This window comes from Macrobrachium nipponense, chromosome 5 (genome assembly GCF_015104395.2).
Source record: "Macrobrachium nipponense isolate FS-2020 chromosome 5, ASM1510439v2, whole genome shotgun sequence".
In the NCBI taxonomy this organism is placed as follows: Eukaryota; Metazoa; Arthropoda; class Malacostraca; order Decapoda; family Palaemonidae; genus Macrobrachium; species Macrobrachium nipponense.
Genome location: NC_061107.1, coordinates 85,192,921 through 85,207,938, shown reverse-complemented (window position 1 = coordinate 85,207,938; position 15,018 = coordinate 85,192,921). Strand labels below are relative to the sequence as shown.

General features: G+C 37.4%; 1 protein-coding gene across 10 annotated transcripts in view; it reads left to right on the top strand.

The window, feature by feature from the left end:
• Positions 1 to 15,018, top strand: part of LOC135215479 (glutamate-gated chloride channel-like) — a 104,228-nt gene that overhangs the window by 73,970 nt on the left and 15,240 nt on the right. For 8 of the 10 annotated variants that reach the window (XM_064250227.1, XM_064250231.1, XM_064250228.1 and 5 more), the window contains 3 exons: positions 1,857 to 1,926; positions 2,850 to 3,003; positions 7,437 to 7,519. In XM_064250227.1, coding sequence (XP_064106297.1) covers positions 1,857 to 1,926; positions 2,850 to 3,003; positions 7,437 to 7,519 — 307 coding nt within the window. Of the gene's footprint in view, positions 1 to 1,856; positions 1,927 to 2,849; positions 3,004 to 7,436; positions 7,520 to 7,931; positions 8,015 to 15,018 lie in introns of all 10 variants that reach the window. The other 2 variants (XM_064250230.1, XM_064250229.1) reach the window with 1 other exon arrangement.

Genomic DNA, 15,018 nt, shown 5'->3' with positions numbered 1-15,018 from the left:
TCGTTCTGTGATATTGACTTGCCTGAGTAAGTATCCGTTGTATGTTTCTTCTGCAAATCATACTTTTCACAATAATGAACTTAGAGTAATCTCAGCCTCAGAATTATTGTGTGCCATTTCATACTGGCTTGTGTTATTAGGCCTACTCGTAAGTGATGCCTTTCGAAAGTTCAAATACATCTGAGATCTGTTCAAATCCATGAGGAATACTCAGGCCTCTCTCTCTCTCTCTCTCTCTCTCTCTCTCTCTCTCTCTCTTTGTGTGCGGGTCTGTCTTATTTGTGAATATTTCCTCACCAGTTTTTAAAGCATTTTTTGCTAGGCAAATAGAGTCCTTTATTATCATCTGTATTAAATAGTTTAATGATAAATATATGTTCATCTCGATTGCGTCAAAGATGGTCTGATAAATCTTTTGTCATATTCTTTCTCGACTACAAAATCCTTCAGATGCCTATCTCTGTCTTGAGTGAAGCACTGAGTCTTTTTAAGAGGACCAGCGGTAATTTTGACTAAATTAGAGTAAGCATCGTAGGCTCTGAAATTCATTTGTAGCTTTTTTCCCCCAAAGTGAGAAATTCACTCCTACTAAACACTCAGAGCAATGAAATCAATGAGATCCTTTGTATTGTAACGCAGTTCAAATATACGAGAAATCAGTTAGTAGTAGTGATAAAGTCGGTAGCTGTAATTCCCTCGAAAAGGCGTTTCCCTCCACCAAAGGCTATATTAATACTTACCTGTTATATTAAAGTGCCTTTCATATGCACGCACGCGTAGGATTTTCACTGTAGTATATACTCTCGCTCTATTTATATTTCTCAATGGCTTTATGTTTTCATACACAGCAATAAATCATTGCTTTACTAAAGTCTAGTATCTCGTTAGCCGAAGTGCAGGCTGATGTTTCTAGACCCTAGAGCTAGACCTTGCCTAGGCCTAGTTTTCAATTCCGTTTGAAAGCATTTTTCAGCTCATTGGTCATTCATTTTTACCCTTCTAGTAATGTCTGATCAGAGAAAAACAATACCCATCAGCTTAACTAATCTACTAAGGAGACGTACGTTCCTGTTTTAGGGCAGGATTTTGCCTTTCCCAGAGTTAAGAATGAAAATGGTCTTTCATGTAAGAGTGGCCAGCCCTCTATGACTTAGTCCGACCACAGGAACACCGCCCATCTCTCTACTCATGGTGTTATCTATTTGCTAATGCAATCTGTGACCACTCAGACTCGAATTTCTACTACTGGACATGCAAGAACCGCCATCTTTCTACCAAATTTGGCTCCTTTGTCAGCTCCCAAGAATCTGAGCCTTCTGTATTCTTGAGGGATCTTATCTGGTATACAGTTGTGTTCGTACCGGACGCTCTCAAAGCAGTTGGAGAGCTCACTTCTACCTCTCGTTCAGTGAAATGGTGTTGTATTCACTTACATACAATTTACTTACGAATACTCATTGTCGGTCTGCATTCCGAATACCGAAATACTATAATAGGCTTTAGTAAGGTAAGGGTTTGTATCTAGGAAACATAAAAGTTATTCCTCGGGGATCTTGACAGCTAGAATTTGAGTTGAATGTCAGTTAGTCACTTAGCTTAAACAACTTTGCAGTTAGCAGCTTCACTTGTATATTATATGAAGACTTATTTAGCTCTTCGTTATGTATACATACTACTCAGTCAGATTGCTACTTGTGCACCAGTTACCTGTTTCCATTTGAGACAGAAATTTCCTTTTAATGATTTGTCAACTTTTGAAGATACAGGGTCATGGAAAAGTGATCTTTAGAATGAAAGACAGAATTACACATTTTCATTTGGACTTGGTCTAACCTTTCACCCATCTCGTGTAACAGGAATACAGCGTCCAGCTAACTTTTCGCGAGGAGTGGGAAGATGAACGACTGGCCTTCGATGATCTTGGAGGTAAACATTCCTTCTTCTTCTTCTTCTTCCCATAATTCTCAGTCTTAACTCTAAACCAGACTTCCTGAATCTTGTGAACTTTCTTGTGATTTCCATAGATTCTGAAGTGACTACGTCTTATCTGTTTTAATATGTACCCTTTTTATTTTGTCAGTATAGAATTTATATTGATTCGTGGAATATTTAGAATGAGGAAGGTAAACAACTTATACCCGTTAGACCCATGACCATTTCGATGCCCGAAAAGCGCTTACTGATAATGCACCTTCCTCCAAGTCTGTCTTTGTTTACTTCCCGTTATTTGAAATTGTTTTCTAGTACAGTAAAATCTCTTATTGCAATTGAAAACAATGGGCTGTGCGATAAAAAAGCAAAGAAATATTAGTTCTTGGGCTTGAAATCAGCCCGATCGATGAACAACGTATTGGAAAATCGGTGCAAGCCATCAGTGAATGCCGACAGCCAATCGCGAATTGCAGTGATGAAATCATCACGAACCAGTCAAGGAAATAATCAGAGTTGATTCATTGTTTAATGAAGAGTAAAGCTACATTTTCACCCTCTTGATTATTGTCCAATCGTTGTAAGCAGTTCATGTGATTGTGATTTTATTCCTTTTTTCTTAGAAAGTAGACCTTGTTGTCACTGAAGTTTTCCTTGCATTTTGATAGTTTTCATATCACGTGACAGTTTGTTTTAGTCTCAGATGGCTGGGCTCTTTGTGTTATGGTTAAAAGAATAATAGAAGAAGGGATAAACATATCGTGGAAATATGATATCGCCTGTGTAATGCAGTTCTATCAGCCCATGTGCATTTTCACAACTACGCGCTACCTGTATGACTTAGACCTAAGCTAATCGATTTCTCCTCTGAAAGGAGAGAATTCGTTCATTCTCACTCCTCCCCCTCCTTCCTTTTTCAGGTCGGATAAAATATTTAACGTTGACGGAGACCAACAAAGTGTGGATGCCTGACCTGTTCTTCAAGAACGAGAAGTTGGGTCACTTCCACGACATCATCTTGCCAAACGTCTACCTCAGAATCTTCCCCAACGGAGACGTTCTCTATAGCATCAGGTAGTATACTCTCCTCGCAATGATACACCCACCTATATAGGAAGATGTGCAGAAAAAATGACTTAGTTTGAATAGATCTTTAAATGTCTGTGGAGGAATCACTTATACATATATATATATACTATATATATATATATATATATTATAATATATATATATATATATATATATATACATATATATACAATATATATATATATCATATATATATATATATATATATATATAACATATACATATATATATATATAATATGTATATAGAATATATGTATATATATATACAGATATATATATATATATATATATTTATATATATATATATATATATATATATATATAAAGGCTGCTGTTTTCACATTTTGTGTATTGAGTGACCAAATTCGTCTGAGAAAGTACAAGGGTTGTATAATTGCACATTTTTGGAGTCCTGGAAGAGTCTGGAATAGATGGTTTTAGTGAAAAGAAGCGACAAAGGCTGGCGAAAGAGTTTGGAAGTGTTGGTAAAAGAAGAAAATTGAAGAGTGGATGTGAGCCAGAGCAAGAATATGCGGGAAAGAGAGATAAGCAAGAGAGAGAGAGAGAGAGAGAGAGAGAGAGAGAGAGAGAGAGAGAGAGAGAGGAGAGAGAGGGCAGTAAGTGTTAGTATTAAATAGTTGATTCATGCAATCATTTGGGGAGGGATGATAAGTTCCAGAATTAGTAGAAGAATAAGTTTTAGGAAACCTGCAGTAAGTCTAGAAAAGAAGAGGTTATTGAATACAAATTCTTGGTTGCTTAGATGAATTGTTGAGCTATCTCTCCTGTATGGTAGTGTAGTGAGGATATTGAATGGGTGTGAGGGATGGAAGGTAGAAGCTGATAGAATGTCATTTTGTGTGCAGTAAGAATGGTTGATAGGAAGGTCTGATTGAAGGTTAGTGCAGTTCAAGAGATTTGTCAATGCTTTGGGGGGTGGTCTGGATACGGTGGGAGAATTGGGGACTATAAGAAATAAACAAGGAAAACAGTCATTCTGGAACGTTTTTTAATAAAACATAAAAATAACAATAGGTCCCGAAGATTAACAAAGTTCGAAGTTATAATTAATTGCTCAAAAGCGGCTCTCACTTCTATTCGACTGTATTGTTTAGATATGATATTGAATAAAAGAAGTGAGTGAGAAAATTTTTTTAATGATATCCCCCCGCCCCCCAATTTTTTTTATTATGTTTTCCGTTTTCTTTGCAGTATACAATGCAATGTTTGCCGTGTTCTTTGAAATGTACTTTGCAATGGTTTCCGTTTTCTTTGCGGTATACATTTCGGTGGCTTCCATATTCTTTGCAGTATACATTTCAGTGGTTTCCGTTTTCTTTGCAGTATACATTTCAATGTTTACCCCGTATTATTTGCGGTATACATGGCAATGTTTCCCGTTTTCTTTGCAATATACAAGACAATTTGCGATTTCTTTGCTATACAAATTACAGAATTTTTCATTATCTTTGCAAAAGTCCCGTTTTCTTTGCGATTCACCTTACAACGTTTTCCATTATCCTTGCAAAAGGTCCGTTTTCTTTGCAATTTACATTACAAAGTTTTCCGTTTATTGCAACGCATATTACGAAGTGTTCCGTTTCCTTTGCGATGCACATTGCAATTTTTGCGTGTGAAAATGACTGATGTGCTCTTAGAATCAGTTGGGCCATCCTAATTTTAGCTTCCAGCGGATATTGCCTCATTTACGTGTACAGGAAACCTTTCCACCACCACCACCAGTAATTCCTGCTTGCAGTTGCAATTGCTTCACCATTGATTCAAGGATTTTTTATACTTTGAAAAACAAAACCAAAAAATAAAAGTAAAGAAATTTGCATATGTTTTCCGAGCGAAAAATTTCCGATATCGAATTCTCTTTGATAATATAAAAGATTCTGTTTTCAGTAGAAATAACTTCACCCTTTGAAGTATTTTTTCTTTGCCAATCTTATTCTCAGTATTTTTTTTTTTTTTTTTTTTTTTTTTTTTTTTTTACGTTGGCCTTGATCAGGACTGTACAGATATTCAATGGACTAATTTAGGACATGCGATTCTTCACCCATTTAATTGTTCCAACCTTTGAACACATGAAAACAGACGGAATAGTAAAATTTACTTCTAATTATGCTATTACAGTTGTCATGTAGAAGTGTCAGATTATTTTATAATTTTGCTCTTTTCAGTTCCTATGAATACCATAAAGTTCTTAGGTTTTACAAGAAACTAAGAATTCTAAGATTAATTACTGTATATTTTTCAACATTATTTTTGAATATTTTGTGCTGAAGGTTGGATTTTTTATATTTAGCAAAAATATACGCCTATTTTTCAATATAAATGATTGCTTTCATGAAGCACCGCAATATATTAGGTATGGGGCAAAAAGCTCCCATTCTGAGATTCTTACTCCATCGATGGGGTAAAAGGCCCTTTTGTTCTTTTGTTTCAGGCCGTGTTATTACTATCCTAAATTGCTTACAGCTTCTCGTGATATGATCGTTGATACACTAATAACAATGCTTTCTAGAAATATCTCTATTAGGTCAATGGCTGCAATACTGTAGACACTACATATAGGCATTTCTCCTTAAGGGGGGCGTCTTACCCCATTCTCTCCCTATTAACTGTCACGCATTATTGAAAACGTAAATAGGCGTAAACAGACCCGATAAATGTCTTGGGTAGTTTGACTGTAAGGTGAAAATGTTAGGCAGACGCCGCCGGGAAAACATCACATTTCAAAGTAAGATGGAACCGAGAATTCGCAAGGGTACGTCCCGCTCGCTTTCTTGGGTCAGGTTTGAATGGTTAGTTGGCGAAGTCGAAAACGAAGTGTATCTGAGCGTCGGATGAATGATGAATGTTGCAAAGGACATGTTCGTCGCTGTGGGGGAAGGGGTGGCCCCAAGGAAATGGAAGACAGACGCAACAGAACTGCTTGATGAAACTTACTCGAGAGTAAAGGCGAAAGATCTTGCACTCCCAAGGTCCACCTTTTCTTGGCCTTATATATTCTGTTCATACTTTGTATCACGTTGTTTTATTCCCGTGATGTCTTTTTTATCTTATATAGATAAAATATACTGTTATTGTTTATTCTGGTCTGTGAATGGCAGCAGCGTGTTATGTAGGCTCTCATTAAAGAATTAAATTCAGTTTTGAAACCATTGTAGTTTCTATGAACACAGAAAGATTGTATGAGCGTTGTATTTAGCGCTCTCTTATTTATACTAGTTGCATTAACCTACGTGTGTTTTTTTTTTACTTACACTTGCAAATAATATGTGTGGAAATAAGGTATATTTAGATCATTCTGAAATTGAGTATATTTTGCTTACTTGTCCTTTGGTAAATATTTACAAAACAAATTTTGTTTAGGTAATGTATTATATTTATGTCCTAATCAAATTGTGATGATATATTTCTTTTACGCAGATTTGATGAACTACTCCCTGAAGCTTTTTATTCTTGACTAATAATAGCTTGTTTATTCTGTATGTGGGCAGTTGATCCTGTATAAAATATTCCACCCAAAGTACTTAATATAATTCTAACTCTAGTAATTCGTATGTCCTGAACATTTCTTTTACTCGTAGGAACAAGCGAACTTGTTTTTGTTGAATGTTCTCTCCCTGCAAATATTTGATTTTTATCTTATTTCTTTTTTATTTTTATTGTAGAAATGTCCCATCCAATGCATGACTTTCATGTTGAAAGTCCCTCCCCCCCACCCCCCTTCTATGATTGTCTTGTAGAAGTCTCGCATTCCATACGTGCCATGCATTCCCGTTTAGAGGATGCCCATTCCCATTTGTACCTTTTTTTTTTAAGTCCTTCCTTCCCTTCCGTGCCTTTTGAAGTCTTCCCTCGCCCATGTGTGTCTTCTAGAAGTCCTCCCTTATTATTTGCCTTTTTAAAGTCCCTCTTCCCCATTGATGAATTTTAAGGTCTTTCTCTTGAGGGGCCTTTTGTAGTGTCTGTATTTGAAAAGTTTCCTTCCCATGTGTGCTCTTTGTAGGTCTCCTTTAAATCCATTTATTTTTTAACCCCCCGCCACAACCAACTTCCCCACCTCAAGGAATGCTCGTTTTTTTAAATGGCCTCCTCCTCCTCCTAATGAGATTTTGAAATCCCCTTTTCCCCTCTGTATCTTTTTCAGCTCCATTTTTACCGTGCGTGCCCTCTTTAGAATTCCAAGTCTCGCCCGTGTTATTTGGAAGTCCCTCCGGGTAAATAAAAGTCCCCCTTCCCCCCCCCGCAAGCTGTGTGCCTTTTGAAAGAATCCCTCTCTCCCTCCATGTCTTTTTGAAGTCCCCCCCTCTCCCCCCCCCCCCCCCCCCCCCCCCCCACAACACGACCATCCCTTTCATGTCTTTATATGCTTTCAACTTGACTTTCAACTTTGCCTTCCAGAATTTCATTGACCCTATCCTGCCCAATGAACCTTCAACTCTATCCATTGGACCGACAAACATGCGAACTGCTTTTAGCTAGCTGTAAGTATCTCCTGGTTAGGCTAATCCAGAAGACCACCCTTCCTCAAGGTGGCCATTTCACGAAGGTTCATATTCCAAGGTTCTTCTGGTGGAAAATGAACCTTCCGTGGAAGAGATCAGTATAGACTGCCGGATCCTTTGGTTAGGTGCGGGTCGGGGTATTCTGTGGTACCCTCGGCCCTTTCAGAGGTTCCTGCTTGCAACTTTTTTTTTTTTGCGATGATGGTCAATATATCATGACGAAGACGAGCAGGAAATCACTCGTATTGTAAATTGCAGATCCGAAAAATCCTCAGAATACCCTGACAGCATCGTCCGCCCGAGGAAGTTCGTAGTGTCACGGCGTCTTCCTCCAATCGGACTCCTGTCTTTCTTAGAGTATTATTAATACCTTAACATCTTCTTTTTCCAGAATTTCATTAACGCTATCATGTCCCATGAACCTGCAACTCTATCCTCTAGACACACAGACTTGTGAGCTGCTGTTGGCAAGTTGTAAGTACCATCAATCGGCCTTCACGAAACCCAAAACTTAAAAACAAATATGTCGTGCCCGAGTATATGGCTGCCGCTGCTGTCTATCCTCCACCTGGCGGTGCGTTTCGGAAGCTTCTAACTCCCCTGACGTAAAACTGCCCCTCTTCGTGTTGCTTCGAAATGTTGAAGAGGTGTTTGAATGCAAGTGCAAGAGTAGGCTATGATTGCCTTGAGAGTTTCTTCGTCAGTGTGCAGATGTAGTTTACAGTTCGAAGGAGCCCATACCGTCACAACTTCATAGGTCTATGTGAAAAAAAGCAAAGCTTTGCAGATGTTGATGGAAACAATCATTAACGTAGCCCTTTGCACTCATTCAAACATTTGTGCCGTTTCGACGCAACATTTGGTACGTTTTCCGTTCGGCCTTGGAAACTGACTGAACGTAACCATGCTAAAATGAATGTTGGCACCCCCTGCTGTTGTCACCATATCACCAATTTTATGTTCTGCACCGTTTGTTACCCATAGTTAACCCACCCCCTCATTTCAACCGGTTCTCTATCCCCCAAACACCCCTCCCCCTCCCCTCACCACAACAACCAAACTCTTTCTATGAACAGATGAAATAACGTCCGAGTACAATGGAAGATTAAACTAAAATAAATAAATAAGTAAATAAATAAATAAATAAATAGCGCCTTGGTACTACACACAGTCTTTCTCTCACTTTCCTCATCCAGAATAGTCTCACCCTTCCTATTTGCCGTCTTCCCCCACTGACCTTACACCTCCAAAACAAACAAAAAGTTGGATTCTTTTCTTTTGAGGTCACCTCAATATCGGGTAAATTACGTTTGAGGTCATTTGAATGTTGGGTACCCGTCATTGGCGGTCATTTTGAAGTTGGGCAACTTAAGAGTAAGGTACTACTGTTCCGGTTGGGGGCTTTTAGAAATTTGTCAACTTGCGTCTTACGTAATTTTGACTCCGTAGGGCGGGTAGTGTTGTCAGTGCACCTCTCACATTATACCGTAGGCAATACGTAAGGTTCTTTGCAGCATCCCTTTGGCCCCTAACTGCAACCCCTTTCAGTCCTTTTATTGTACTTTCGTTTATATTCTCTTTCTTACATATTACTTCTTCCCTACCAATTGTTCAGCATCGAGGTTATTATTTTCAGCATCGAATGACCTCATATATCGCAGTGCTTGACCTTTGGCCTAAATTTTATGTACCAATACCTTCTTAGCTTCCATTTGCTGGTACTACAAGTGCAAGTCCATTTGTGGGCAAATCTTATTTTCATGTGATATGCTTGGTCTCGTATATTAATTGGTGTTCTTTAAGGTCCATTATTGATTGTTTAAGACGAGCAGCATCCCGTTCAATATCTTAACAACTGTTTATCTACTACACCTCATCTGCAATTGTTACTGCCTAAGGATCAGTATTTCATAAATGCATAAGGAAAGTCTGAAAAATGTCCATTCACATGAAGACTTTTGGTGTATGATATTGAATTATTCATTGTCGGTATTAACCACTTGGATTTTAGCTGGGAATATTTTAACAATGTTAAGTCCCTTCATTCATTCATCTCGCTGTACCCTGGAGATGTGTATATTAAGTACAAGAAAGCTCTGGGTACTTTTATTGTTTCCTTGTGGTTTTTGCAGTAGATATATATATAATATATATATATATATATATATATATATATATATATATATATATATATTATATATATATAGCTTAGTGCCAGGAGTCAGGAGTCAATCCGTATTAATAACCATCAATGAAGGGAAGAGGACACACACAGATGTACATGCTGTCTTTATTGCAACGTTTCGTAATATCAAGTTAATTACATCATCAGGCTGTTAAAATGAAAAATAAATTTCCTAGTAAAAATTGTAAAAACAAAACTAAGTATTAAAAAATTCAGAAATGCAAAAGTTAAAAAAGTTATTCTTACAAGTGTACAAAATATACACATTAAAATTAAGGAAGTTAAATTATTTAAAAGGACATACATTAAAATGAAAGATAAATGAACATAAAATAAGCAAAAATTGACAAAAGATTGAAAGCAGTTACAGAACAAAGAAGTTAAGGACCGACCTAGAGGAGTGACAGCGTTAAACTAAACGTAAACATAAAAACATAAATAAACAACACAAGTCAAGACAAATACAGAGGGGAGGAAGACGTATGGGTATTCAAACGACGGAACAAGTTGTTTAATTAAGAGCGATTCTAGAATAACAAGGTCGTGCGGGTTGGTGGTATGGCCTAAAATACTGAAGTCTTTATTATCGATATATGTTTTACATATTTTGGAGTGATTTCTAATATTGGAGTGTTCTGGGTTTGCAATCCTGCTGCCAGTACGGAAGCTTATGCCACGATGAGAATCGATACGCACCTTAAGGAGTCTGCTGGTGGATCCCACATAGGTCCCTGTTTGACATTCAGGGCAAGTATATTTATAAATAACACCAGAGGACATATAAGTGATAATCGCTCCTTCGAGGTAAAGAGGGAACCGATGGTGAAAGGGTTCTTAGGGATTAATTTTATGTTTATGGCATGAAAATGTTCCTGAATGATTTCTGTGAACTTTTTGTGAAATTTAATGTCATGACATTAAATTTCACAAAAAGTTCACAGAAATCATTCAGGAACATTTTCATGCCATAAACATAAAATTAATCCCTAAGAACCCTTTCACCATCGGTTTCCCTCTTTACCTCGAAGGAGCGATTATCACCTTATATGTCCTCTGGTGTTATTTATAAATATACTTGCCCATGAATGTCAAACAGGGACCTATGTCGGGACCACCAGCAGACTCCTTAAGGTGCGTATCGATTCTCATGTGGCATCACGAGCTTCCGTACTGGCAGCAGGATTGCAAACCCAGAACACTCCAATATTAGAAATCACTCCAAAATATGTAAAACATATATCGATAATAAAGACTTCAGTATTTTAGGCCATACCACCAACCCGCACGACCTTGTTATTCTAGAATCGCTCTAATTAAACAACTGTTGCCGTCGTTGAATACCCATACGTCTTCTCCCCTCTGTATTTGTCATTGAACTTTGTGTTGTTATTTATGTTTTTATGTTTACGTTTAGTTAACGCTGTTCACTCCTCTAGGTCGGTCCTTAACTTCTTTGTTCTGTAACTGCTTTCAATCTTTTGTCAATTTTGCTTATTTTATGTTTCATTTATCTTTCATTTTAATGTATGTCCTTTTAAATAATTTAACTTCCTTAATTTTAATGTGTATATTTTGTACACTTGTAAGAATAACTTTTTTTAACTTTTGCATTTCTGAATTTTTAATACTTAGTTTTGTTTTTACAATTTTACTAGGAAATTTATTTTTCATTTTAACAGCCTGATGATGTAATTAACTTGATAATTACGAAACGTTGCAATAAAGACAGCATGTACATCTGTGTGTGTCCTCTTCCCTTCATTGATGGTTATATATATATATATATAAACGTCAGTTGCTCCGTCGCATATTTGTCACGGGCGACCGGCGATTTTTTTTTTTTTTTTTTTTTTTTATTTTTTTTTTTTTTTTTTTTTTTATAGAGCGGGGTCACCTTTTGTCCCCCGAAAACCTCCTGAATTCTGACCCATCATCTTTTCGCCCTTGTCCTAACGCTCGACCAGCAATTTGTCTCTTTTCGTATTTTTTCCTTCGCGACTGTCGCCTGGTCTGTCCACAAAATGGACTTTGTTCTTCCCCGAGGGAAAAGTGGAGGTACGCCGTAATTGATAGTGTCATTCCCACATCCCAGAATGACTCTCTCTCTCTCTCTCTCTCTCTCTCTCTCTCTCTCTCTCTCTCTCTCTCTCTTTCATTCTTCGGGATATAAAGTGTAGCCAGACGGGACAATATGTTTTTTTTTTTTTTTTTTTTTTTTCTTTTTTTTTTGGCTGATGGACCTCTTACCTACGGTATTGAAAAATCCAACCAACTTCAAATGGAAATAGTCCTACAGTAACCATTTAATCGTTTTATTTCATCTCCGTTGTATCTTCCTTTCCCCAGACCTAAACTAGACTCCTAAACCATTGTTCTGTGTTAAACCAGACCCCTAAACCATTGTTTTCTGAGTTAAACCAGATGCCTAAACCGTTGTTCCTCTTGAGTTATCGTCTCCATTGTTATCGTAATCTAATGAGTGTTTTTTTTCTTTTTTAATTAAAAACACGCTCACACTCACGCCTTATTTACACTCCGATAGGGAAACCTTTTTTTTTTTATTATCATAATATTAGCCTCCCTATACTCTTACCCTACGATTCCTTAATGGCCCTCTCTCTAGCGGATATCCTACGCACAGTAGAGTAGCCCCGAAAGATGTTATGAAGGCAAGCCTCTTCCTCCTCCTCCTCCTCTCGTCCTCCTCCTCGTCTCCTCCTCCTCGTCCTCCTCCTCGTCCTCAGACGAAGGCGACTTCAGCGACGCTACGGATGTGACTGCTGCGTGTGTAAGGCGAAAGTCACATTGGATGTGTATATAGACTAGCCATGTTCGGAATCACAAGGAGTCAACGAAAATATGTATTTAAGAAGTGTTTTTCTTTTTCTTTTTCTTTTTTTTATTGACGTCCTCCAACGAGTGACGTCACTCCTGGTTTATATAGTCAGAAGTTCACCTATTTTCAGATGGACACTCGAGCCATGCCGTTTCGACAGCAGACACCTTCTTTTTTTTTTCTTCTCTTTTTTTTTTTTGTGGAGGCGGGTGTTGGGGCACAAACGTATTTTTAAGGCGTTTCAAAGTGTTATCACAGGGTCATGGATGCCAATAAAACAAACGAATAAAAAAGGCATAGACTTTATAAACAACGTCACTGCCCTGTTAACTAACTGTCAGGTTTTAAATGATCTCGTGTGATAATGACAAAATGAACAAAACTCTTATTGTAAAGTCAGTTTGGGATATTTATTGACAAATTGCACGTCGTCTGAACGTGACAAATTTTTCGATGGGTTTTCAGTTTCCCTGTGATCTCATAAATTTTTTTTTATATGTATATTTTGACCGGAATTCGACGTAGAATAAATCATTACCCACATTGGCAGTCGAGACCTTTAAAGGAATAACTGTTCTTTCTTTTAATATCTGAAATACAGTTTGGAAATATTCCATGAATTCTGTTGCTGTCGTGGTCATCGTTTTACTAAGTGCACACATGTTTAATTAATTCATTGGCTCATCGTCTCTTCGATTGTCTCATAAGCAGATGATTTATGTAATTACATCTTTTCCCTTATTTCTCAAATAGGAAAAAACTGGAATTACGTAGAGTTCAGTTTCTTCAATTTGTAATTTTTGTGAATTCATAGATGGTCATAGTGGACGCACATTTATCGTTGGAACAGAAACTAGTCTTGTCCATTTCCTGGACAAACTTCATTCAAACTTCATTTTCCGAGTTTAAGTTTCAGCAGCAATTATCGTGTTGATTGCTTCTAGATAAGACGGTTTTAATGAACTGCAAAATTACGCAAAAAATATTTTAAGTAAGGAAACCGATCTGACGGGTTTTAGATCATTCAGCATTGCGTTTTTGCTCGTGTTTACTCAATAAACTCAGCCGAGTAGTCCTGTCAAAAATTGTCCACCAACAGCAACACACACACACACACTTTGGTAACAGCAAAATCCCCGAATAATACTTTTTATTTTCCTTTACATTCTTATTACTTCTGTCAACATTCTGCCAACTGAACACATGCTGCCGTCAGAATATACATCTGATGTAACTTTTGCCTACCGAGTTGTGGTCGTGAGACGAACTGAAATGACCTGTCGTTTTTAAGCAAAGTGGCACTCGGTGGCACTCAGGAGTGCCGTGTCATGGGAAACTCAGTTGGAATAAGGAATTAAAGAAGCATTTTCCCCTTTTTTTCTCATCATAAGCACTTGAGGTAAGAAAGTACGAGACTCGCGAGACGCACCCCGATGCCACTTTGTTTCCGTAATTTAACGATGTCCTCCATTTCACGACACTCGTTCACAGCTCATGACCAAGCGGTAGATATATTAATTACATAAAATGTGTCCATTTTTCATATGATCATGGGTTTGTTTTTTAATCAAATTGCGAGCAAAATTCAATTTAAAAAAGTATCAAGATTCAAGTCACACCAAAATGAACGTGAGCCCAGGTCATATGATGAATTACGTACTTTTTTTATCTGAGTTAGGATCGTATTGGAATGAATGTTTACTGTCATGTAATTGTTTCTAACTGTATGGAGTAGTCTGGTATGTTGTCAGTTACTCTTTCTGCACTCTTTTTTTTTATTTTCTTTTTCATTTTGCTTTTAATTACTTGTTCCTCAATTTTTTTTAATTGCTTACCGTTAAGGCCTTGAAGAAGCTTTCTTGATGATGATGTGTATGATACGAGAAATGTTGACAAGAGAATGTGAAAGAACTGGGATGCAAAAGGAAGGTGAGCTCTGAAATGCGCAATTCACTTGTGGTGTTGAAGAACACGAAAAATATGATTTTGTTCTAATTTCATAGCATAAGTTGGATCAATGATACGAGATTTTGGCTTGCTTGCGCTCCTAAAGCTGCCCTTTTCTTTCCTTCTCTTTTTTTTCGAAGTTATGAAAACTTCGTGTCGCTTGCTGTTTCTTTTCTGCTTTCGACAATATAAAAAAAATAAATAAATAAATCTTGCTCCGTCACTTGAACGGCTTTCTGAAAGGTATCTTTATTGTGTGAAATCTTTTCGCGTATCATCTGTTCACCTTTCATCTTGACCTGTCTTTGATTTATATCACTGTCCCGGCTTCATTCTTTAAAGATTCGTCAATGAATTTTCTGTTTTCATTCTCAATTCTTTAATCTCCCCACTCTCATAACTCCTTATTTCTCGATTCTTGATTCTTCTTATTTGTTTTTCTTTCCCCCCTTTCGTATTTCATCCTCGTCATCTCCCATCTTCTATTTTGTCTCAGATTGCCTCATCTCT